Genomic DNA, 24,968 nt, shown 5'->3' on the forward strand with positions numbered 1-24,968 from the left:
CTGTCAAGCAAACTCGGCGAGTAGTTGGGGATTTGGGAGCATACCACTATGGCGTTGGCTGGGGTTGTGTTTTTTCTTCTTCGTCATTTTGTTTTTATTTAGCTACAGTGCCCTGCCGTGATCATTGATAACCCTGTAACTAGGTAGGTTGCTCCGAAAAGACAAAGAAAAATGGAATTTGCATTGCCGCATTAGTTCACTGCTATGAGGAATGCAATGATATCATCGGTGTTCCGCCTTGGGCAAAGGAAGCTTTGCCACGCCGCCGCCGCCGCCGCCGCCAGTCCAGTCCCTCGGGTAAGCGATAGGGGTCTTTTTTGTGCGTGCAGTCCAATGTTTTTGCTCCCATTGACGTCACAGCTGCGGCTGAGTGATGAGAAACCTTAGGTACGAAGTACTCGTCAGCACAGCAAGTACTCGTCAGCACAGCTCCGCTTGACTTTTAGAAGTCGCTAATAACTTAATAACGTCAAGTCGTCTCTCTCTGGCTCTCTCCACCGTTCCCGTTCTGGAGCTTTCCGTTAGCTAGCCCTAGCTGCTTCCCCGTTAGCGGCGTGTGTGCCTTTCTGGACTAGGGGATTTAGTCTTTTTCCGTGATTGCCGTGATTGTGATTTTCAGGGTCCCCGCAACCCCTTTTCTTTTTTATTTCCCTTTCCCCTCGATTATTCCAGGCTCCTTCTAGGCTTGCTCCACCCTGTGCGGCGTCGCCTGTGGGCCAACAACAAACGCAGCATGGATAGATGTCGGGAGTTTTTCCGTATGGCGCAGGAAGACGAGCTTGAGCTCCGCCAAGTTCCAGCACAGAGAGACAGACCCAACGGCCAGGTCACCCACCGTGCCCCGCCCCGCCGCGCGGCCGCCCTCTTCTTCTATCTGAAGCCACCAGCGGGTTTCTGCCGTCTCCCATCTGCCACTGCGTCTGCCTCCCTGCCCCATTATGGTTCCAATTAACGCCCCTACTCTCAACGAGCACAGATGATGGACTTCCTCCTGTCGACACAAAAAAAGCCGGCGTGGCGCAATTGGTTAGCGCGTCAGACTTTTAATCTGAATGTTGCGAGTTCGAGTCTCGCCGTTGGCGGCTTTCTTTTTTGGTCTTTTGTAATTATCTAATTTTCATTTTTATTTTGGTTTTCCATCGGCGCTGTTAGAGGTTGCATCGATTCACCAACCGCCCAGCTTGGGCAACAGCCCCAGTACTGCACTGCTCCCGGCGCTTCCCGCCCGAAATGCCACTGCGCCATGCACCTCCTCAGCTACTACCCCAACCCCCTTTTTTGTTCTTTGTTTTTCGCACTCTCGCTTGCGACGATCCGAATTTTTGTGCGCTTTGTTCGTTTATTTATTTACCTAGTCAAATAAAACAGCTGCTTTTCTTTTTTTTGCCGTTCATCTCTCCGCTGACGCCTTTTTCGTTTGCCAAAACCAACTGTGCGGCGCGTTCGGGCACAACTTGCTTTATTGTGGGTCCGGTGGCCTGCTGTGAGCGTTTGGCCGCCCCTTTTTCTTCTGTAAACTGCGCCACGAATTGAGGTTCTAACTTCGCTGCCGATGAAATAAGTGGATTGGCTTCTTTGACCCGTGCTGCATTGGTCAAATCCGGATCAACAGCGTTTGTTGACGAATTAATATACTCTGGGCTAGTGGAATGTTGCCTCGATATTTGGCTGTTATGTCGGCCCACTGACCATTCTTCGTCGAGGGTCGTTGACACGCCGCTAAACAACTAAGGTGGGCGCGTAGGCTGCCTAGGTTATTTGTGGCCGAGATGTTGCTAGCCTGCGGAAGGGTGGTGACGTCGTTAGCGAAGACGACGACAACACGATTATGACATTAGTACTGCATCACCCTATCTGTTTTACCGGTTATCGAGCAGGGGACAAACAGTCACAGACGCAACCAACTCATCAGCAACTACTGAACAAGGTTGTTTCCCAGCACGGCAGCAGAGGCTTTGAAGTGAAACTAAATACTGGCATTCTGCGTTGTTAAATAACATCTACTCTAAGCTGAGAACTCCTCCCCTTCTACCTGTAACAAAGAAGCCAGATGCCTCGGGAGACACTGGTGTAACTGGACCAGCACTTCAACCAGCCAGGGCTTCCCAACGGCGCAAGTCGTGGGGACGCGGGCTTGTGCAGGTCAAGCAATGAGCTGCCTTGGTTGGTTGAAGTGCCGGCCAGCATTGACGTGCACGCTGCCGGCGTTCCCAGTTGCTAGGATAGTATTTGCCAAGAAAAAAAGAAATAAAGAAAAGAATAACAAAATAATCATGATAAATAAAAATGCTGGGTAAAAAAGAAAAGACAAAAAAAGAGTACCAAGAGTACCAAAAATAGTAAGGAAGAAAAAGAAAAACCCCTTCCACAAACACTTCAACACCCCAACAGCATTCCCCCTCCCAATGCTGTTTGTGTGTTGTTTGGGTGGTTGGAATGTGGGTTGTGTGTGACACACAAGCACACACGACCGAAATAAAGTCGAAATGTGGTGAGTTGGGCTCCCCCCTGCCACCAGGTGATGTGTGTGGCAGGAGAGGCGCCGTCCAATGGGAGGCCGCGGGGGGCCGAGCCGACCGTGAAACCATGGTCGGCCGGCCGGGCCGCCCGCAAGCGAAGTTGGTTTTTTGTGTGGCTAGTATGTGAGCTGTGTGTGCGACGGAAACACACGACCGGACCAAGTCGAAGTGTGGTGAGTTGGGCTCCCCCCCTGCCGCGGGCTGACAGGTGTGGCAGGGGAGGCGCCGTCCGATGGGAGGCCGACGGCCGATTGCGTAGTTGATGTTTTATTTCGTATGCTCAATGAGGCTCCCCCTTGCTCTGAGTGACGACTGTGGTTTGTATGTGGGGTATGTGTGCGACTCAAGCACACCTGGCCGCATTAAAGTCGAAATGTGGTGAGTCGGGCACCTTCTCCGTGGCTGGGTGACGAGCGTGGCAGCTGGCGGGAGGGCGCTCTCCGATGGACGGCCGATTGATGATGGGTGGTCTCTTCTGGACGGAGGGGAGTGGATGTTAGTTTCCTCTGCCTAGTTAAGATGGCCGCGGTTGAGGGGACGATGGGTGCTGTACCTGAACAAGTGCTGGCAGGACTGAGGTGGCTAAAGGCAAAAGCCGAAGTTGCTGGACGCAGCCGAATGACGAGAGCCGCAGTGAGCCGTATGGGTTCGCTGTGGGAGCCCAGAGAGACTATCTCCGGGGCGGAGTGCCGTAATGGTTTTGGACGATGCTCTCTAGTGATGTCGAGAAAAGAATGCCGATTAAAAATGAATTTCAAAAAGAACAAGAACAATAGGATTTAACGGAATACCGGCTTTGCGGGGTTTGGCTTGCTGTTTGGCGAGGATTTTGCTGTTGCGTCGTGGAGAAGAAGAGTGAAGAGGAGCAAGAAGGGAGAAGAAAAAACGAAGCGAGTGGGACGGAGGGGTTGTCATCTCTGGGGGGGAATTTTGCTCGAGCTGCGAGCCCAATGCCCAAAGAGAAGGCCCGAACAGAACACCGAAAACAAGATACCTGAGGGAGACTCCTAGCCTGTCAAAGCTCCCACACGCCTGCCTATTCTAGCTCTTTGGCTATTGGATGCTTCTGGAACTCTACGTGTGGGAGCAGGAGTGCGGAGTTTTCTTTACTGCAGATGGTACCAGGGCGAATGCCGCTTCTCTCTTCTAAGTCTCCTTATGGGCTGATAGTGACAGTCTGTTTCCTTATTTGGCCTGTCCAAGGTCACGGATGGGAGAAAGAGTGAATGCAACAGTCTAACGGTCTGGCTGCCAGATCAAGATACATGCACGGCACACTTGGTCCCTGCCCGACGTTGCGAGCGCTGGTAGGCTCTATATAGTGGCTATAACCTAGTAGCACTATAGAGGCTGGCAGTGTTTCCCTACTCGTCTCCTATTGTCAACTACGGCAGGTACTACGGCAGGTACGGTTTGGGGGAGCTGGGATGAAATGCCGTCCGTTTTGATTGCCAAGCGACTTTTCTAATTCGAGTAATTCCATGCTGCTAACACCCGGGGGGCTGCCATATCAACGTCCACTGGGACTTGGGTGGATCCCTGGTGCCAGAGGTTGCTGGCAGGGTTTGCGTGCTTTCAGCCTGCCGGAGATTCGCATCCGCAAGCGGATTCAATGCTAGTCTAGAATTGCCAGAGGGCTGTCGTCCTTGACTCGCCACAACAGCACACACAGGTGGGAGGATAATTAGCAATGGCGTTGCAGTCTAGCTCCTGAACAGCTTCTCTGTCACAGAGACGCTGTTCTGTGACAGAGACAACGATCTGTTGCCCTGGTGTTGCAGAACAACGCCGTTGAATCTGCACTTCATAGCACCCCGGGTGATATTTTGTGCCCTTTTACTGTGCAGTACATAGCGCACCTCTCGCCTCTTTGACGAGAAAGCCAGTGGAATCCTGGACTGGCGGCCCGCTTTTCAACAGATTTGTCCCCACGCCATTCATTCAGTCAAGGATACCCCTAATAACTCTTGACTGGAAATTTGGCAACGAACAAGTCTGTATCTGGGTCTCGCGTGCAATTATCAGAAGCCCAGGGGCTTGACTCTTCGTTGCTAGCCTCAAGGTTTCATATATCAGCGGCTAGGAGCACGCCGCAGCTGCTGCCAGGCCTTATTTGCGCCCCCAGATTTCCTCGACCAATTGGGCTGCTGGATTGCTGCCTGTGGCGTAGCCAGCGCCGAGCGTTGCAGTTGGCTGCCCCCTGTCAGGTCCGCTAACGACGTTTCGGCGACGGCAAAATGGAGAAGCCAAGCCCATCCTCGTCCATCACCTTCTTCCCTCCCGTCTTCTCACCGCCCGCGACGCCACGGAAGACGCGATCGGGAACCCAGACCCCCAGAGTCAGCGCCGGCCACCGGAAACACGACGCCATGTCTTCAGAGACGCCCGCTTCTGTTGACGGCGAGCGGACGGCACTCCTCAGCAGCCAACACCCCCCGACACATGACGCCGACGCCGACGCCGACGTCGACGTCGACGACATCGCGAGCGCGGAGCCGTCTCTGAATGGGACAAACGGATGCGACTCTGAGCACGGCGTCGTCGGCGGCACTTTTTCACGCAACCTAGGCGCCCTCGAGGCGTTTGCTATCGTCATTAGCATCGTCATCGGGAGTGGCGTTTTTACCTCGCCCGGCTCCATCGACACCAATGTGCCGTCGCCCGGCGCGGCCTTGATTGTGTGGCTCATTGGCGGCGTCCTGGCCTGGTCTGGCGCCATGACGATGGCCGAGCTAGGCACGGCGATCCCGGGAGAAGGTGAGCTGGCGGCCCCCCCCCTCCCCTCAATGGCATCACGCCGTTTCGTACTGACGCCATCTGCAGGCGGCGTGCAGCCGTACCTCAAGTACATTTTCGGAGACGCGTTCGGGTTCCTGGCCGCGTGGACGTGGATCGTGGCCGTCATGCCCGCCACGCTCGCCATTCTCAGTATTGTCTTCGTCGAGAGCATCTACTCCGCCGTCGGCGTGACGGGCGAGGGCGACAGGCTGGTGCACAAGGTCCTGTCCATCTTGGTTCTGTCGGTCATCGGCGTCGCCAATTCCATCAGCACCAAGGCCAGCACCGGGCTCAACAACTTTTTCGTCGTCGTCAAGTTCGTCACCATTGCGGCCGTTGTCGTGACCGGGGTTGCCGTGATAATCCTGCATTCGTCTGCGCCAGACCGGGACGTCGGCGGCGGTGATTGGTTCAAGAAATCCTGGTTTGCCTTCCGCGACAGTATCAACCCTGATGGCAGCATAACCGACTGGACGCGTTTGAGCCAGTGGGAGATGTTTGGGCACTATTCAGCGGCGCTTTACGCCGCACTGTGGGCGTATTCTGGCTGGGACAAGGTGAGCTGAATTGTTTGAATTGCAGCACTGAAGAAAGCCTGACAGCCTTCCAGGCAATCTACATCTCGGCAGAACTCTCGACGCCAGCGGTCCAGCTCCCACTCGCCATAAACACCGCCCTCCCGACCATCATCGTCTGCTTCATCACCGCAAACGCCGCCTACTATATCTTGTTGCCCTGGAATGTTGTTTCCACCTCTGACAGCGTGGCAGTGGTACGTGCATATATATATCTGCCATCTTTTTTCATGCCATCTTGTTTTCATGCCATCTTGTTTTCATGCCATCTTGTTTTCATGCCATCTTGTTTTTATGCCATCTTGTTTTCATGCCATTGCTGACATGGACTAGACCGCCTTTAGTACTCTCCTTGGCCCCGGTTTCGGAATACTAGCAGCCGTCTTCATCTGCCTCGTCGTCGCGGGATCCCTGCTGGGCAACTCGTTTGTGGCCGGCCGCATGGCGGTTGCAGCGGCGAACATGGAGTGGTTTCCCGAGGTTTTCAGTATCGTCGGACGCGCCGGCATCAAGAGGACCGCGGACGACGATACTGCTGCACCTGCGGAAAACGGCCTCGTTGCCCCCAGAGCTTCAAAATCTGACGCCCCCATCAACTCCATCATTCTCTCGACGGCCCTCGCGGCCCTGTACATTCTGTTTGGCAACTTCCGAGCGCTGCTGACATTCAACGGGCTTGGCGAGTTTACCTTTTTCTTCCTGACGGTCGTCGGCGCGATTTTCCTGCGGTTTCGCGAGCCCGGCCTTGCCCGGCCGTACAAGCCTACGATTCTGATCCCCGTCATCTTCTCGCTGGTGAGCGGCTTCGTGGTCGTGCGGGGAGCCGCATTCGCTCCCACCCAGGCTATCATTCTCCTTGGTCTCTGGATCCTAGGGCTGGCCTTTTATTGGGCTAGAAAAGCATATCAAAGGCGGTCAGGGGTCGTTAGCTCCTGACTTGTTTTTCTTTTCTGTTTATTCCTTCAACTATTTTGTTTAGCCTATTTCACTAAGATGTGTGTGTGTAGCTTCGATACTTTGTGATTGGGTGTTTCTTATATCTTTGCTAGAGTCTTGGGGCGGTGGCTTATGACCGCTAGGAATTGCAAGCTACTGCAAACAAACTTCGTATAAATCTTTCTCGGCTACTTCAAGTCTAGAACATCTCGAAGCACCCTCGCCAGTTCCACCTCACGCCCCGTGCTCCTCCCTTCTTCTACTCCAACCCAGTCTATCTCGTCCCATCACGGCATCGTGGTCTTGACCGTCAGACTTGGCCCCGACGGGTTTCCATCCCTCGAGAGAGGCGTAGGGCCTGCTTCGGCGAACAAGGCAAGCCGGCCTCCGTCCATGCCCAATTCCCACGCCTTCGGCATCAACTATGACTGTGACAAGCTCCACGTGCCGTTGTTGATTTTACCATCTTCCCATTAGAACTCCACCATTACACTCGGTGAAGAGCATCTGCTCTGCCTGCCGCGTGGCCTTGGTGGTCGTATGGCTCGATGCTGAGGCATGGGATTCGCGCCACATGGCACAGCAGGCCGCGTCCCTCCACAGCCAGACTTCAATATATCTGTGACTTCACGACACTCATAAGAGCGGCGATGCGATGTGGTCATCTGACACATTGGCCCTGCGGGCGCGGTTCGTGTGCAATGCGTGCTAGGAGCAGAAAGGCTTGGTTTGGAATCTAGGAGCAGAAAGGCTTGGTTTAGAATATAGGAGCAGAAAGGCTTAGTTTGGAATCTTGGCCAGCTGTGCCACCGGGGGAGGTCAAAGCAATGCGTACCCGAATCCCCAGGATCCCAAAAGTGCAGACTGCCTATGTCCCATAGGCCCGAAGGCGGCAACTCGGCAGCCGGCATTGGATTGGGGGCGGCTCGCGAGAAACCTTAGCTGGGCTCCCTTGTCGAGTGCCTGGACTGGGTATTCAGAGAGCTGGGATGTTCAACCACCCAATTACCTCCCCGCCTAATTCGGCAACTTTGCTGTCGAGATGTGGAATCACGCTCTGATTAATTGCTGCGCGGGTACAAGTGCCGGACTTTCGGTTTTTGTGACGGTTGCATCAAGACTGAACAAACGAAACACGACTTGGGGGCTGAAAAAAGAAACAAACGAAACACGACTTGGGGCTGAAAGAAGAGAGAAAATCACAACTTTGACTGACGGGCGTGTTTTGTATTTGGAGGCTGTAAAGGAAGGTTCTGGTTGAGAATGGGTTGACGCTGGAAATAGTACGTAATTAGTCCGTTTTCGGCAGATTCTGCCCTGAAACCTCGTCTCCGCACCCCTCACGGGCTCACATCAATCACAACTTACTTCCTCCCAAGCTGCGCATCACCATAAACGAACGAAATGACGCTCCCTCGGCTCCCTCGCCATGCGGCATACGTACACCTCTCCAACCCTCGCCGGCGCAATGCCCTCTCGCTCCAGGTGCTGCGCTCTCTGCGGGACCAGCTGATTGCGCACAACACGTCCCCCGCCACGGGTCAACGTCTGTTCCTTCCGCCCTTCAAACCCGCCATGCTCACCCAGCTCGAACAAGCATGCAATTCCAAACCCACACAAGACACCAGCTACGCCTGGCTCGTGTCTGCCCGGGCCTGGGCACGAGACCGCGCCGGCCTGCCCAACATGCTCGTGCTCGCCTCCCCCAACGACTCTCCCGAGCGCGCTCCCGTCTTCAGCTCAGGCCACGATCTCTCCGAGCTGCGCGCCCTCAGTCCCTCCGACGTGCGCGACACCTTCCGCCTCTGCGCAGAAGTCATGTCGCTGATCCGCCGCAGCCCGGCGCTCGTCGTCGGCCGCATCCACGGCTTGGCCACGGCCGCCGGCTGCCAGCTGGCCCTGTCGACGGACCTGCCCGTCGCCCACGCTGCCGCCACCCATTTTCAGCTCCCCGGCGCCGCGCTTGGCCTGCCCTGCTCGAGCCCCGCCACCGCCGTCAGCCGGCGCCTCGGCAACGGCCGCGCCTTCCGCATGCTCGCCATGGCCGAGCCGGTCCCCGCCGCCGACCTCGCCGGCGCCGGCGTCTGCCTCGTCTCGGGCGCCGCAGACGGCGACCACGCGGCCCAGCGCGACGCCCTCGACGCCGAGGTCCTCCGCACCGTCGAGCGCCTGGCCCAAATGCCCGCCCAGCAGAACGCCATGGGCAAGTGGGCGTTCTGGACCCAGGCCGGCCTGCACGGCCAGCACTGTGATCTCCGCGACGGCGGCGCTACGGAGGACCCCCGCCGAGGCAGCGGAGCCGACGGCTACGAAGACGCCGTCGACTGGGCCGGCCGCGTCATGGCCCTCCACGCCCGCAGTGAGGACGCGCGCGAGGGCTTCGACGCCTTTGCGCACAAGCGGAAGCCCGTCTGGGTCTGTCTCGGTGGCGCGGCAGACCCTGGGCAAGACACCAGCGACTGATTTTGGAGACCCCTGTCCTGCGGGTGGGTTTGCCTGCTACCGAGACAGACCCAACACGGCTGAGATATTTCGGTGAGCAAAATCAGGGCTGTTACTGATAGCCCCCCTGCTGCTGCCTGCCCTGTGCAACCAGCTACGGGCTTCAAACAGCCCTCCTTCTCTCCCGTATTACTTCTGTGGGTGACACGAGGCAGTACGAGAGGGGCGTGTCTGGTCCCACGAGACAGAGAGTCCGGCGGGAGGGGCGGAATTGCGAGCCGGCCACGGAAAAATGAACAATAAGACTCCATCCGAGACCTGTGACGAAATATCTGGCCCCCTCCAGCCTCCGTGAGCCCGTGAGTCCGTGGCTCGTCTTGTGAACCACAGTATGGGTCTACTGTGTTTCGCTGGAGGCCACCCTGTGCCTCTCCGTCGGAGTCTAGATCTGTTTGTCCCTCAAAATACGAACAAAGCGCCACAGAAGAAAACACGCACGTCATTGTCTCCCAGCTCTGTGGTTTTGCCGTTAGCCAATTAGGTACTCTTGCTTATGACGCGGGGAAGGATGACAGGCAGATGTCGCGTTGTTGTTGTTGACACGCCAGCAGCCCACCCCTCGGAGGTGAAACAGCAGAAATTCAAGCACCTGAAACTATCTTCGTATTGAATGCGCGTATTCCGGAGGCTGGCAGTTGCCAGCAAGGTTTCATTCACAAATAAAAACAATAGCACAAATCCAACACACCATGGCTAGAACTAGAGCCAACCACTAGACTTGGGATTGCGTGTGCCACCTAAATATACCAACCCGATCCCAAACACACACATGAATAAATCACTTGGGCACAGCGATAATGATTGAGTCCTCGGACTCCTCCGCATACCTCGATACGGGCTTGACGACAAACCCGGCGCGGTCGGGCAGGGCGTCCCACTCGGCGCGCGACCGCTCGACGGCGGCTAGGCACGTTACCATGGCCGTCGAGCACCTATGGTTTTAGATCAGTTAGTAAGTTACTGGCCTACGACGACAACCTGGTTCTGTAAGACAATACGGCCGCCGGCCGCGGGGAACCGGTCCTTGAGCGCGATGCGCTGGTGGCCCCTGGCGCCGCCAATGTCGACGAACAGCGGCGCCCACGGGTCGGCGCCCGCGGCCACCCCGCGGCCAAAGTCGACCACGCGGAGAAGCTCGGCTGGCCTCGCGGTTGGCCGTCATCTAAGACAGAAACGTCGCCATCTGCTCCAGGTGCAGGCCCTCAAGTAGAAGAAATAAATAAAGAATAAGCTTTATAAAAGGAAATAATATATGCTGCAGCCACGGGAACGGGAGCAGCTCCGTCTTGTATGTCGGCCTACGGCGGTGGTTTCAAGGGCCAATCACAAGAACTGAAGTTGCAAGCCCTCTCCCTTGCATGGCGACCTTGTGACCGGATACCTTTCGGTGTTGAGGTCAGTAATTACCTATTGCGTGGCATTTTATTTGTTCTCTCCTCGTTTCCTTTTTTTCTTCTTTTTTCGTCGTTCCTTCTCGGAATATGGATGACACGACTCCTCCTTCTGTAAGAGAAGGGCAAAGAGAACAGAAAAGTGCCGTGATGATAATGCTAATTGCTTAACTCAAATAATTAGGAGCAATGACAGGTGGTTTGATGTGTGGAACCCTGCCGAGAGAGATGCATGTCTGAGCCGGGGGTGGGGGGGGGGGGGGGGGGTGAAGGGGAAAGCTTGTCATCTAATTTCTCGATCTTACTGTGTAACCCAGACTGCTACTACATGGCTATAGAATACAGCCCTCCAAGATCTATCCTATCTAGTCTGCCAAACACAAATCTCTTCCACCCCCACGGCCACATCTCACACCATGTTGGCGCCATTCACCCTAATAACCTGCCCCGAGACCCAGGCACTCTCTGGCCCGGCTAGAAATGCAACAACACTAGCGATCTCGGCGGGCTCGCCGAGGCGGTTGAAGGGGCTGGCGGCCTTGATGGCCGAGACGAGCTGCTCGCACTTGCCGTCGAAGAAGAGCTCGGTGGCGGTGGGGCCGGGGGCGACAGCGTTGACGGTGATGTTGCGGCGGGCCAGGTCTTTGGCCAGCACGCGCGTCAGCTGGTCGACGGCGCCCTTGCTGGCCGCGTACATGACGTAGGCCGGCGACACGTTGGTCGACGTCGTGAGCCCCGACGACACGAAGATGACGCGCCCCCCGCCGCTCGTCGGCATGTGCGCCACCGCCTTCTGCACCAGGAACGCCGCGCCCTTGACGTTGAGGTCGAAGTGCCGGTCGTAGTCGGCCTCGGTCGAGTGCGCGAGGTCCTTCATGCCCATGTAGCCCGCTGGCCGTTGTGTCTCTGTCAGCGGTTTCCACGGGCTCGGGTCCAGGGGATCGTCTTAAGCCTTATCAGCAGGGTCTAAGTAATTACCATTGGGCATGACCACGTCGATTTTGCCGAATTTCTCGACCGCTGCAGCCACGAGCCTCTCAATGTCGGCGACCTTGGACACGTCGGCCTGTACGGCCAAGGCGTTGTCACTGCCAATGCGCTCGACCATTTCCTCGGCAGACTTGCTGTCGGACAGGTAGTTGACGACCACCTTGGCGCCGTCGTCAGCCACGCGCTCTGCAACGGCTCGGCCGATGCCTTTGGAGGCGCCCGTGATGAGAACGACTTTGTCGGCGAGGAACATGGCGGGCAATCAATTGGTCACGAGGCGAGACTGCTGGTTCGTGGTCAAGTGGCTGCGAATAATGAATTGGACTTTTTTTTTTTTTTTTTTTTGCAGTAATGTGTTTAATTGGGCTCGATTTATCTGACCAGAGCCTGGCTGAGCGTCTGCCATGTCCGCAAATTCCAGCCCGCGAAGCTAAACTCCGCGAAGCGAGCGCGAGTGGGTTAGGTTTCCAGTCAGTCATTGGGTAGTTACCTTATCCTCTCAATTAACCCAGTTGGGTGCCAGGGGTGCTAATACGCGGCAAGCCGAGAGGCTATACGCTTTTTTTTCGTCTGAGCCTCTGGCCATGCTGCCAGGGGAGTGGGGATGGGGAGTGCCACGGGAGTGTTACGGGCAGCTTAGGGAGAGGGGTGATTTCTACTTCTCTTTCCACTTTTTTAGAGAGGCGACTGCGGATTAGACTAGTTTTGGAACTGCGGATAGGTTCGGACACAGTGGAAAAGAATGCCTGGGTTAGGGTTCGGGAATTCGTTGCCCTGTACGGAATAACGGATAATTATCCTCCAGACCCCACATAGGATTTACATTTCGAAGTTCTCTACCTGAGCAGTGCGGAACAGCTCGAAGCACCTTGGTAGGGACAGCCTCAACCCAATGGGAAGGGCGTTACAAATTCCGTATTTTTGCGCTTCTTTGCCCGATGCGCAGAACGCCATGTTTCGGGTTAGCGCCCGTAGCACCCGCTGATAACAGCGCCATGAGCCAATAAACGGCACCACTCGGTCTTCGGAACCGGGCTTAACAAGATCGAATCGGATTTGGAACAATTTGGCTCTATAATTCCGACGGCGGGCCAAGGAACGTCAACGTTGGTTTCGAGCGGTGATGCCGGCAGAGACGATGCCGTCGGCAGCCAATCATCAAAGCCCGCTGCGGCCGCCATGTCGCAGCCAACGGCAGATATCTAACTAACACTCGATTTAACATGACGTCCGCGGAGCTTAGGGCCTCGATGGCATACGGGTCCTTACTCAGCCCGATCCCAGTGCCCAGCGCGGACTCGAGACTCAGACTAGCCAAGACTCTCTATCGGCCGGGATGAGTCGCATCTCTCGGATTCCCTCTCCAGCTTCGCACGTGCCTTTGTCGAAACTGTAATTGTCTTTCAGGTATAAAGTCGGGCCCGAATCCAGCATTTGAAAAGCCTCTGCAATTTGTCTTGCCAGACACGATCCTGACACAACAGAGCCGGTGAATTCAACCGAATACCATCACAACTCCACAACTTCACAACTCCACAACTACACAACTTCACAACTCCACAACTACACAACTTCACAACTCCACAACTCCACAACTCCACAACTACACAACTTCACAACTCCACAACTCCACAACTTCACAACTCCACAACTCCACAACTTCACAGCTCCACAGCTCCACAACTCCACAACTCCACACAAACCGAACCTTGACCATGTCGTCTCTCCCCAAGACATACAAGGCCGCCGTGCTCAAGGCCCACGGCGCCGATCTCGAGCTCCAAGATCTCCCTCTGGTGCTGCCAACCAAGGGCCAGATTCTCGTCAAGGTGCTCGCCTGTGGTATCTGCCACTCGGATGCCTGGCTCCAGGAGTCGGCGCCCGTCACGTTTCCCGCTGTTCCCGGCCACGAGATTGTCGGCGACGTCGTGGCCATCGGCGAGGATGTGACGCTGTTCAAGGAGGGCGACCGCGTGGGCAGTGGATGGCACGGAGGTTCTTCCGCCCCGCTCACATGATAACCAGACAAGAAATCCAAGAGATCAGATGAAAGACTAACCTTGTGCTCACATCAGGCCACGACGGCACCTGCCGCACGTGCCAGCGCGGGCACTTTCAGAACTGCGAGAGCCAGGCGGTCAACGGGCTCAACAAGAGCGGCGGCTACGCCGAGTACGTGATCCTGCGGGCCGAGGCGGCGGCGCGGGTCCCGCGGGACATGGACGTGGCCACAGTAGCGCCGCTGTTCTGCGCCGGCGTGACCGTGTTCAACGCCATCCGCAAGATGCATGTTGAGCAAGGCACGCTGGTGGCGGTGCAGGGGCTGGGCGGGCTGGGCCACCTGGCGGTGCAGTTCTGCCGCACCATGGGCTACAAGACCATCGCCGTGTCGCGCGGCACCGACAAGCGCGACTTTGCCTTCGAGCTCGGCGCCCACGGCTACATCGACACCAACCTCGAGGACCCGGCGGCGGCGCTGCAGAAGCTCGGCGGCGCTGCTATGATCGTGTCGACGGCGCCCCACGGCCCGTCTATGACCAAGCTGCTGCCCGGCTTGCAGCCTTACGGCAAGCTGGTCGTGCTGGCCCCCGTCGGCAACGTCGAGTTCGACACCACTGCCATCGCTGTCCAGGGCCTGCAGGTCGTCGGCTGGCCGTCGGGCATCGCGCTCGACTGCGAGGAGACGCTCGACTTTGTCAAGACGCACGGCGTCAAGTGCATGGTGCAGACGTTTCCCCTGGCCGACTTCCACAACGCCTTTGAGGGGATGAAGGCCGGCACGCCGCGCTTCAGGAACGTCCTTGTCATGTAATTTTGGATGGGCAAACGCGTTGCAACCGGTTCCATTCCGCGACGACGGGTAGCTCGCGCCGGAAAGAAAGCCGTGGGCTACGGACCTGGAGTTAGCTTGACGAGACAAACGAAATTCAACTACAACGCTTCTTGCACTACCAGGTTTTTGTCGGTACAAGGTGCCATCGTTGTTCTCGGCAACCACCCCTATTGATACTATTGAGTGTGCTCGTCGAGCTTCCTCTCCGTGCACAGTTCGCCGCATATGACAGGTTTTTCGAAGTTCGTCCACTGGGTCAGCAAGCAAACCAAACAGCTGACGTGTTCCCGCTAAACGTTGCTTCAAGTTAAAATTGCCGAGGCAAACTTGTGGTGCAGAAAATCCGTACAAGACACGCAGCGGTAGGTTGGCAGCGGATGCCGCTGGAAGAAGCAAACAAAATGTCACTGGTTCTTTTTCCCGCCCAGCTCGCAAGATTCTTTGATGCCATTAGCGACCAAAAAAGTGAAAACTTCCCGCAGCGCACCAACCCTTACTCCGGCACAACCCAAACACTCTAAACGGAGAAAGCAACCGAGACATCGAGTCTTAATATTACAAGTAGAATACATGAAAAATGACCAAAACACCAACAAAGCTGCCAGATACCCTGCCAAAGGCCAAGACGCGACCTCAGCTATGCGACGCGTCGCCGCCAGCGGGACCGTAGACCTGCCGGATGAAGCGGTCGGCGTCGGCGATGATGCGCACGCTCTGGTCGACGGAGGGGGCGGTGGGGTCGCCGGCTACACGCTGCCAGCCCTCCAGGAGCTGGCGCAGGTGGTCGCCGGCGGCGAGGACCTCGGGGCCGATGAGGTTGCGCAGGGCCGGGATCTTGCACGCGGCTAGGAGGACCAGCATAGCGCCTGCCATTCTATTTTCGGTGTGTGTCAGATTGGCGATAGAATAGGGGTCGTATAGAAGATGGTAGGGATAGATGGGGGGGGAGGGAGGGAAAAGGGGAACGACTAGAGATCAGGAAACGAGAGACGGAAGATGGAAGACAGGAATCAGGAATCATACGAGAGCGAGCAGATCCACGTGTCGACCAACACGGTCTGTGAGAAGCCCCTGAGGTTCAAGATATGCAACAGACACGCGTCCAGGCAGGCCTTGCAGTTCGTCAGGACCTCAGTGCTGGCCGCCGGGCGCGCGACGCCGCTGCTGCCGCTGCTGGCGATGCTGGCGCGCCGGCCGTCCGGGACAAGGCCTGAGCCGCTGCCGCTCAGCATCCACATCAAATATCTGCCACGCGCCACCCGGTAAATGTCAGTGGTCCATGTCTGTCTGTCTCCCCGTTGCAAACTTACGGCCGGTAGATGACGCTGCGGCAAGTGAGGTAGCGCTGGCGCAGGAAGCCGCCGTGCTCGGTGGCGGTGGGCTCGCAGTTGAAGCCGACGGAGAAGGCGAAGGCGGGCGGCAGCACGTCGCGCCAGTCGTCGAGCTGGTGGTTGAGCTCGGCGACGACGTAGGGGAAGCGGGCGTTGTCGAGGGAGGCGCCCGTGTCGCGCGCGTAGAGCAGCTGGTGCACGCGGTTGAGCAGGCGGCGCATCGAGATGCACGCCAGAAAGTACAGCGACGACTGCTCCTCCTCGAGCGCCGACGTGTGCGTGTGGTAGCCGCCGGGTAGGGGGATCGACGACTCGATGCGGGCGATACCCGACAGCGGCAGGCTGGACAGTTCGGCGAGGTAGTCGCTCTCGAGAATGTAGCACGACCAGAAGATGCGGCGGATGCGCTCCAGGTCTTCGGGCGTCTCGTCCTGTGGCGGGTACGAGAGCAGGAGGAGACACTTCGCGGCGGCGGCGCTGATGTACTCCCACGCTTGGAGGGGGCGGCGGAGAAAGGCGAAATACATGCTAAAGTTTGGCGAGTTCAGCTTTGTTGGGCTCAAGATATACACGGCAGGTGTCAAGTAGAGCGTACTCACGCAACAAAGAAAAGACAGTGTGTCGCCGTTGAGCTGACATGTGTGTGGGCAAAGTGCAGCTTCTTGAGCACGCCGTCAAAGTAGACATCACCCATGGCCCTGCGGCTCGCCCGGCGCTTCCCGTCTTCTTCGGACAAGTTGCCGACATTGGTTGCCAGGCCCGCTGTGACTTGGCTCGCGCAGCCGAGGGCCATGGTGAGCAGGGCGAGACAGGTGGACGGCCCGTCCTCGTCGAAGACGCCGTCAGTGACGATGGTCCGCGTCTTCTTCAGCTGCTCCTGCGACATGGTCGGATACCAGAAGTTGACGGCGTGCTCAAACGAGTCGACGATGCCGCCAACATCCTCAGCCGTCACGTACGGGTACATGGTCGACGTGCGCATCCGGACCGGCGGCCGGGACTGCTCGAGCTGGAATATGGAGACGTAGTCGTCGCGCAGGCTCGGATACACGTCGAAATGCGGCCACTGCAGCAGCGATTCCGTCGTCGAGGTATGCCACGAGTCCAGCACGGCGTTCTCGAGGCTGTTCGAGTGGTGCGGCTCGCTCAAGGGGGTCTGCTGGCGGTGATGTTGCGGACCCGGGTGGATTTCTGCTAGCGGACTCCCAGAAAAGCTCTGCCTGCCAATCGATGACCCTTGGGCTCCAGGAGAAACCATGAGTTGGCGAGCACTGTCGGCATATGACGACGACGACGAGGCGGCCTGGCAACGAGTCAGCTGTGCAACCTCGGGACACCGGTGCATTTAATGCAGAGAGACACACTATAGTCGCGTTTATTTCCTGGAGAAACCTCTCGACGCGCAGCACGCCCTCGAGGATGAGGTCGCTCTTCCCCCTCCTTATTGGCTGTCAGATGCGCACTGTTTTTTTTTTTACTTCAGGGGCGACAGGGAGCCGGGGGGCTGCACTGACGAGTTCGCATCCGAGCCATATGTGCAGTCATTGTCGGCTGCTGCACAGGCGGCGCAGGGCGTGTTTCCATTACATCTGGTGCGAGCGCGAAGAGTCAGCACGTAGGCAGTTTGGTTCGTCGTCGAGGACGATCCCAAGACATGACGCAGATCTGAGAAACGCCGAGACCAACCGGATTTTCCTAGCTCGGCACACATCGCACTGGTCAAGAGCGTCTACATTAGCGCCGGTTCCCAGACCTGGGGAATGCGATGGGATGGGGACCCACTGCATGCGAGGTCCTGAGCCTCTTCCTGTTCGGCTCACCAAAGGGTTCGTTGTCCATCGACATGATCACCGGCGACTTACAACTGGCTGCTACATTAGGTAGTCAGCAAGGCTTGCTCGACGACAAAGCAGCACTCGATCCGAAGCGGACCGAAGAGCGGAGGTGCAGCAAGATCAGCAGAGGAAAAGAGGGGCCCCATGGGCAGACGGGACTGGGGACACCTGCCTTAAACCCTCTAGACGATGCGGGGAAGCGGAGACGGCAGTCTGGTACTTGGGGTCTGTAGCCGACTGCCTGGGACCTGTCTCGATGAAACCGCTATTTTCGGGTCTCGTCGGTCCGGTGGGCCCAAACATTCGTGCTTTCCCGTCTGCTTGTCACTGTGTCAGGGCACAATGTGGGCCAGTTGCCCGAACCACCGCCACGTGGGTTCGTGGGTCATGGTTCACTGAGAATTAAAACAGCTAGCCTCGACGGGACCGCGTCTTGGCTTATTTCCATTCGACAGACTGTTAACTGCGCTGTCCTAAAAGCAACCGACCCTCCGCTGCCATCTCCTCCTCCCCGCTTAAGCAGCTTGGGGGAACTTCTCGCCACGAGAGGCACCAACAGTGTTCAGGACTGTCAGGGCGTTCCTCTTCTCCAGACTCTTCTTGACAGGGTTGGGGGCCGAAAACACCTCTTCCAACTCCTCAAGCGTGCGGTCCTTGGTCTCTGGGAAGTAAAAGTACATGACAGCACACTCAACCAGGTCCCAGAAGACGAAAACGAGATAGAAGTAGTAGCCAATCTTCTCGAAAGCGGGCCCTGAGGCGTACTGCAGAATTGTCGAGGCGACCGAGGATGAGAAGTTGCCAACAGCGGTACCTTTCGCGCGTGTGGCCATAGGCAGCGTCTCGGCAATGTACATGCTCTGCAACGGTGTCCACCCAAACGAGAAGACGATGCCGAAAATGAAGATGAAGGCGATAGTCGTGTTAGCCGCCGCCACTTGGGTTGGGTCGTCTGTGGCCAACTTGCTGGTGCCCGTGATGATGGCGAAGCACACGGAGGCGAAGACGATCGAGTAGAGCAGCAGCGGCCGGCGGCCTATGACGTCCGTCATGCGAGCACCGAGGACGGCGCCAAAGAAGCACAAGGCTGGGTTGATACCATTGAGGGCCAAGACCTTGTGCTCGTCCGTGATGCCAGCCGACTTGAGCATGTTGACCATGTAGTAAGACGACAGGCTGTTTCCGCTGATCTGGCCAAAGCACGCCATGCCAATGACGCAGATGAGGCGACGGCGGGCAGAGTGCGTGTTCCAGAGCTCATGGTAGTCGTACCACTTCTTGTCCGACGCCTCGGTCGAGATCTGGTTCGCCATCTCCTTCATCTGCAGTTGAACAATGGGGTGATCGGGTCGGCCATCGCCATGGTATGTCGCTAGCACCTTGATGGCGTCTTCGTGGCGGTCTTGGGCCATCAACCATCTAGGGCTCTCGGGAATTAAGAAGACCCCCAGAACCACGAAGCCAGACGTGATCAGCTGGCACCAGACGGGTATGCGCCAGGCATCGGTAGTGTCGAGGTAGGAGCAGCCATAGACGACCCAAGACGCGATGATGCTGCCAATATACCACGTGCAGTTATACAGGCCGGTCAAGGTGCCGCGCCACTTGGGGTGGGCCATCTCGCTGACGTAGCACGGGGCCGAGACACAGCAAAAACTCACGCCGAAGCCGAGCACGAAGCGGCCGCCCAGGAACTGACCGCTGTTGACGCTCGTCGCCTGGACACAGGTCCCGACGATGACAAGAGCAGCACCAGTAAACATGCCCCATCGACGGCCAAAAAAGTCGTTGACGGGTCCAGTGATGAAGACGGCCGCCACCGATCCAATGTTGTACATGGCAAAGACCAGGCCTGTGCTAGAGCCTGCAGTTGACCTTGAGTTGATGGAGGATGTCAGCGAGCCGGCGTCGCAACTTGTTTGGCCCGACAGGGGCCTTTTGTGGAGCTGGGAGAAGAGGCCTACATGTTGAAGTATTGCTGGTAGGACTTCATGCCGTTCAAGCCTCCCATGAGACTCCCGTCGAAGCCATTTAGACAGCCGGACAGGTAGGCCACAGATAGGACGAAGTACAGGCGGAACATGGTGGGAGACCACGGCGGGTACTTGGTGTCGTCGACATCGTGAGCAAGCTGGACAGCAACATCGGTGTCGGCGTCATCGTGATCGCGGTGGTCGAAGCCTCCTACGGCAGCGTTCTTCTCGGTGCTGGCGGCCATTACGGTGGCAGACAGGGTAGAGGGACGCGGTGATGCGGTGCTGCAGTGTCTCAGTCAATGTTGAGCGACAAGCAGGCTGGTCCAAGACGGTCTGGAGTCGAGGCGATGTCCCGGATATTAAATGCAGGCCCGGCTGCTTGATGGAGGCTCGAAGCTGTCGAGTCCGGGGTCTGGCCTGAACCTCCACCTCCACGCCTTGCTCCATCGCTTCGCCGGGCGGGCGGGGTGAATGCGACGGTATCTTGGAGATGAATTGTCGACCCGTCAACATTCCCGGGGCCATCCAATGGTCCCATGCCTTCATAGCCAACATCCATCGCCATCCAATGGTCCATGCCATCGCCATTTCCCTTCCGTCTCTGGCGTGCCCCGCACGACGACCGACGGCCAGGGGTCATGTCGTGTTCTGGTGGTGTAGTGCAGCTGTACGTGGGTAGTGTAGCGAGCGCGTGCGGTGAGGGCCGGTAAATGGGAGGTTTCCCGGATATTGCCTGTATGCAACCTGCTTTTTCGCATCATTTGAACGGGCCTTCTTGCACGCAAGCTCCCTGGATGGATTGATTCTGCTCCATCCGGTGATCAGAGTCGGGGGAGAAAAGTTGGGGTACCTTAGCGCAGAGTGGCAGGGGTTCGGGTTCTTTGGGGCTTGTCAATTGGCTGGAAACTTGGGAAGGCGCTTTGGCTCGCGCTCGGCTCCGACTTCCCCGCCAAGGAACCTACAGCGTCCAGTCTTCCACAACGAGCCTAGCGCGGCCCGCACCGGCTGCGTCGCTGCCAGAGTGATGAAATCGTCCAGTCGTCTAACGTTGCGGTCCCTCAACTTCCATTGGATTGCTGGTTCCATAGTTCGCAATTCGAACTACTCGTAACGTCTTGCTCGGGTCTCTCTCCCCCGCGACATGTGTGCATCTGTCGCCTGCTCCACGGCAGCTAGGGACGCCTCCGCTCAACAGCTGCCGCTCGTCACAGCCGATTGGAGACACGAGCTTGAAGAGGTGCGCACCCGAAAACGGCCCGTCTTGCATCTTTCATCCATTTCCATTTGCTGCCTGGTGCAGGTAACACCGCGGCTCGTCCAGACACGGCAATCCACATTTCATCTGGGGCGGGCGACTTGACTTTGTAATGCCAAATTACTGGTGAACTGGAAGGCCAACGCCGCGCACCATTTTGGGGCCATTTGGCATGCATCACCTCGGATTAGGGGCTTTTACAGTGGGCAACGCCGCCGACACGCCCGTTCCACAATTGGAAGCGCAGGTAGCCCAATGGCGACGGGCAGCTGATGCCTGGAAAGACTGGAGCCCGATCTGATCCGGTAGAGGAGCGCAAGCTGGTCTCGGCGTAAGCCGGTGCCTCCTCCGACGGAGCATCCGCAAGCGCGGGACGGCCTGCACGCTGCATTGTGCCCCCTGTGCCCCGCGCCCCCGCCCCCACTCAGCCTCCACGCTCTGTTTCCAGGACGATATAACTAACGGGCAAGTGCTCTCGGTCTGTACGTGCTGTACCAGATGACCGGAGTGCTAAGCAGTTTCTGGAAGCATTGAGTTTCTGGAGAGCAAGACTCGTGGCGTCCCCGTCTTCATCCTCCTGCCGTCCCCCTCGTCCTCGTCTTCAGTTAGCCATAGCCACTCCTCAGTGAGCCATAGCCACTCCTCAGTGTTTGGCTTTCCCCTTTCATCTGACTGCCTTTGCGACTGAGACAGCAAGAGAAGCCGAGGCAATGGCATCCACGCAACGCGGTATACCAACCCAACAGGTAGACGGCACTCCCGACTACTGCAACGAGGAGGTCTTCAGGAGAAACACGCTGCCGCCACGCTCGTACTACATCCCCGAGACCGCTCTGCTCCTCAACGGCCAGTGGGACTTTCATTACGACTCGACCCCCCTCGAGGCGCCAGAGACTGCTTGGGCCAGCGAACCGGCGGCTGCCCAGGGCGAGGACTGGACCACCATCCAAGTCCCTGGCCACTGGCAGCTACAAGGCCACGGCATCCCCCACTACACCAATGTCCAGTTCCCCATCCCCGTCTGCCCGCCCTTTGTGCCTACAGAGAACCCAACGGGCACGTACCGGCGCACTTTCTACGTCCCCTCGTCGTGGGACTCGACCTCGCAGCTGCGGCTGCGCTTTGACGGCGTCGACAGTGCCTACCATGTCTGGGTGAACGGCGTTCTTGTGGGGTATGCACAGGGCCCCCGGAACCCCTCCGAGTATGATATCTCGCCCTACGTCGACAGGAGCGGTCCCAACGAAGTCTATGTGAGAGTCTACCAGTGGTCCGACGGCACCTACATCGAGGACCAAGACCAGTGGTGGCTCTCGGGAATATTCCGTGATGTCCACCTCATTGCCTTCCCGGCCGAGAACCGTCTCGAGGACTGGTTTCTCCGAACCGATCTGGACAGCAAGTACGAAACCGGCACTCTTAACGCAACTGTCAGTGTGACAGCGAGCACGCCAGCCACCGTCAGAGTGGTCCTTCACGAACTGTCCAAAAATGGTGGTGGTGTGGTATCCGTGACAGAAGGCACCCTTAGCGCCGACGGCAAGATTGATCTGAGTCTATCCATTGACAGTCCCCGGAAATGGACCGCTGAGACGCCCAACCTCTACGATGTTGAGATCTCCCTACTGGTAGGCGAGACCACAGTGCAGAATGTGACTCAAAGAGTCGGGTTCCGCAAGGTGGAGCTCAAAGACGGCCTGATCTCGGTCAATGGCACGGCTCTCAAGTTCAGCGGCGTCAACCGCCACGAACACCACCCGTTGTTTGGGCGGGCTGTGCCACTCGACTTCATCAAAAGGGACCTGCTCTTGATGAAGACGCACAACATCAACGCACTCCGTTGCAGCCACTACCCCAGCCACCCAAAGCTCTTTGACCTTGCCGACGAGCTGGGGCTGTGGGTGATTGACGAGGCGGACCTGGAATGCCACGGTTTCTACGACGCTGTTGCACGACCGCAAGACATCCCGGAAGAGATGGACTACGAGGAACGCAAGAAGATGACGTTTCCCAAAGCCGCCAAGTACACGAGCGACAATCCCTCGTGGAAGGCTGCATATCTGGACCGCATGGTGCAGATGGTGCAGCGAGACAAGAATCACACCTCGATCATCATCTGGTCTCTCGGAAATGAGGCCTTCTATGGTCAGAACCACAAGACCATGTATGACTACGCCAAGGAGGTTGATCCGGGGCGGCTGGTGCACTACGAGGGCGACCCCCATGCCGAGTCTGCAGACATGTATTCCTTCATGTACCCGTCGGTCGAGGGCTTGATCAAGCTGGCCAAGACTGAGGGCGTCGACGCAGATGGCAGCTTCAAGAAGCCCATCATCCTCTGCGAATATGCCCACGCCATGGGGAACGGCCCAGGTTGGCTTGAGGACTACGAAGAAGCATTCCGCACATACCCCCGGCTACAAGGAGGTTTCATTTGGGAATGGGCAAACCATGGTCTCTGGAAGGAGAATCCCGACGACAAGTCCTTTTACGCTTACGGCGGCGACTTTGGCGACACTCCAAATGACGGCGCTTTTGTCCTGGACGGCCTTCTTTACAGCAACCACAAGCCAACACCAGGGTTAGTTGAGCTCAAAAAGGTCATCCAGCCTGTGAGGGTGAGCGTTGAGGGGGATGACATTGTCGTCCTGAATCTCTACGACTTTATCGGATTGGACCACCTCGTTGCCACGTACATGGTAGAAGATTTTGGCGAAAGGTAAGCCATGACATGACGTCCCGCTCGTTCAATCTTGATCTTGTCTAATTCTACTCACAGCGCTTCTCTCCTTGACTCTGGTGTTCTTGAGTTGCCGCCAATTGCACCTAGGACGAGTGCAAAGGTCCCACTACCTTCCTCTGCTTTGAGCATCAAGTCGGAGAAGGAAGTCTATTTGACTATATCGCTCAGCCTCCGAGACCCAAAGTCTTGGGGAAATGCCGGCCATGAGGTCGCGTGGTTTCAGCACAAACTCTCTAGTTACGAGCCGTCTCTTGCGTCAACGGCCCTAACCCGCGTGTCTTCGGCGTTCCGGTGCGAGCAAGCTGGCGCCAAAACCATCATCAAGGGCAGCGGATCTTCGTTCGTCTTCGACAACGCGCGCGGCCACCTCACCAGCTGGAAGGCCGGAAATGTCTCCTTCCTTGAATCTGACCTCGCTGCCAACGGAGCCGCCATCAGCTTGTCTTTCTGGCGCCCGCCCACCGATAACGACAGAGCACTGGCACTCCCCTACTGGCAGCGATTTGGTGTCGATGCCATGACAAGCCAGCTGCGGTCTAGCAGCATCACATGCACGCCTGAAAAGGTCCAAATCACCACCACCGCTTTCCTCACCCCGCCCATTCTCGCCTGGGGCTTTCTCGCCACGACGACCTTCACCATCTGCCCTCTCGGGACTCTTACCATCGCCGTGACCCTCAAGCCGTCCGGCTATGCCCCTCAGGACGTACCCCGCGTTGGCCTCAACATTCGCCTTCCCCGCCGCCTCAACGCTGTCAAGTGGCACGGCCTCGGGCCCGGCGAGTCGTACCCGGACAAGCGCGCCGCGCAGCGCGTCGGTGTGTGGGCCGTCGGCTCAGTCGCCGATCTGCAGACGCCTTACGAGGTGCCGCAGGAGAATGCCAACCGCATGGCAACGCGCTGGGTTACCCTCGCCGAGCCCCACGGCCGCGGCCTGCGCGCCATCGCCGGCGACGCCGCGAGCTGGTCCGCCAACTGCGACAGAGCGTTTAGCTTCGCGGCCTCGCACCACAGCGCCGCCGCTATCCACGCCGCCGCACACCCTTGCGACCTCGCGGAAGAAGATGCGACGCTTCTGCGGCTCGACGCAAAGGTTGCCGGCGTCGGCACTGCGGCGTGCGGCCCCGGTGTCCGGGAGGATCTCAAGGTGAAGGTCGAGGAGATGGCATTTTCGTTTGTGCTCGAGGCCGTGAGTGTTTGACGGACTCACTGAGTATCTGAAGTGTTTATATATGGTGCGCGGCAAAGTGGAATTCAACACTGTCCTTTGCGATTCTCCGGACACGGTGAAGGAGGAAAACGGA

The 24,968-nt window shown here is 57.5% G+C and overlaps 7 protein-coding genes and 1 non-coding gene across 8 annotated transcripts; 5 read left to right on the forward strand and 3 right to left on the reverse strand.

Annotated features, from left to right (window-relative positions):
- Positions 1 to 1,008: 1,008 nt before the first annotated feature.
- On the forward strand, positions 1,009 to 1,082 carry B0T26DRAFT_t15. Its single transcript has one exon. It is a non-coding gene; the product is annotated as a tRNA-Lys (tRNA).
- Positions 1,083 to 2,040: 958 nt separating this feature from the next.
- B0T26DRAFT_77802 (uncharacterized protein) lies at positions 2,041 to 2,885 on the reverse strand. The gene has a single exon (XM_060446643.1). The coding sequence runs from the start codon at positions 2,586 to 2,588 to the stop codon at positions 2,088 to 2,090; it is 501 nt and encodes a 166-aa protein (XP_060303521.1). The 5' UTR covers positions 2,589 to 2,885; the 3' UTR covers positions 2,041 to 2,087.
- A 2,003-nt stretch (positions 2,886 to 4,888) lies between these two features.
- B0T26DRAFT_631555 (amino acid/polyamine transporter I) lies at positions 4,889 to 6,808 on the forward strand (the record flags this gene model as incomplete). The annotated part of the gene is made up of 4 exons (XM_060436363.1): positions 4,889 to 5,276; positions 5,343 to 5,854; positions 5,908 to 6,069; positions 6,206 to 6,808. The coding sequence occupies 4 exons, from the start codon at positions 4,889 to 4,891 to the stop codon at positions 6,806 to 6,808; spliced, it is 1,665 nt and encodes a 554-aa protein (XP_060303522.1).
- Positions 6,809 to 8,212: 1,404 nt separating this feature from the next.
- B0T26DRAFT_632422 (ClpP/crotonase-like domain-containing protein) lies at positions 8,213 to 9,271 on the forward strand (the record flags this gene model as incomplete). The annotated part of the gene is made up of 1 exon (XM_060436440.1): positions 8,213 to 9,271. The coding sequence occupies one exon, from the start codon at positions 8,213 to 8,215 to the stop codon at positions 9,269 to 9,271; it is 1,059 nt and encodes a 352-aa protein (XP_060303523.1).
- A 1,697-nt stretch (positions 9,272 to 10,968) lies between these two features.
- Positions 10,969 to 12,036, reverse strand: B0T26DRAFT_689209 (uncharacterized protein). The gene is made up of 2 exons (XM_060441026.1): positions 11,680 to 12,036; positions 10,969 to 11,592 (listed from the first exon to the last, which is right to left on the reverse strand). The coding sequence occupies exons 1-2, from the start codon at positions 11,942 to 11,944 to the stop codon at positions 11,111 to 11,113; spliced, it is 747 nt and encodes a 248-aa protein (XP_060303524.1). The 5' UTR covers positions 11,945 to 12,036; the 3' UTR covers positions 10,969 to 11,110.
- A 1,370-nt stretch (positions 12,037 to 13,406) lies between these two features.
- Positions 13,407 to 14,503, forward strand: B0T26DRAFT_634229 (chaperonin 10-like protein; the record flags this gene model as incomplete). The annotated part of the gene is made up of 2 exons (XM_060436606.1): positions 13,407 to 13,686; positions 13,767 to 14,503. The coding sequence occupies 2 exons, from the start codon at positions 13,407 to 13,409 to the stop codon at positions 14,501 to 14,503; spliced, it is 1,017 nt and encodes a 338-aa protein (XP_060303525.1).
- Positions 14,504 to 15,157: 654 nt separating this feature from the next.
- B0T26DRAFT_737236 (uncharacterized protein) lies at positions 15,158 to 19,908 on the reverse strand (the record flags this gene model as incomplete). Its single annotated transcript, XM_060443420.1, has 9 exons — positions 15,158 to 15,398; positions 15,548 to 15,769; positions 15,835 to 16,383; positions 16,455 to 17,049; positions 17,128 to 17,182; positions 17,220 to 17,295; positions 17,370 to 17,444; positions 18,225 to 19,565; positions 19,655 to 19,908. 9 exons carry the CDS (start codon positions 19,906 to 19,908, stop codon positions 15,158 to 15,160), a joined length of 3,408 nt encoding a protein of 1,135 aa, XP_060303526.1.
- Positions 19,909 to 21,631: 1,723 nt separating this feature from the next.
- Positions 21,632 to 24,865, forward strand: B0T26DRAFT_635549 (beta-galactosidase; the record flags this gene model as incomplete). The annotated part of the gene is made up of 2 exons (XM_060436733.1): positions 21,632 to 23,640; positions 23,701 to 24,865. 2 exons carry the CDS (start codon positions 21,632 to 21,634, stop codon positions 24,863 to 24,865), a joined length of 3,174 nt encoding a protein of 1,057 aa, XP_060303527.1.
- Between the last annotated feature and the right edge of the window lie 103 nt (positions 24,866 to 24,968).

Source organism: Lasiosphaeria miniovina (assembly GCF_030549165.1).
Source record: "Lasiosphaeria miniovina strain SMH2392-1A chromosome Unknown B0T26scaffold_1, whole genome shotgun sequence".
NCBI lineage: Eukaryota > Fungi > Ascomycota > Sordariomycetes > Sordariales > Lasiosphaeriaceae > Lasiosphaeria > Lasiosphaeria miniovina.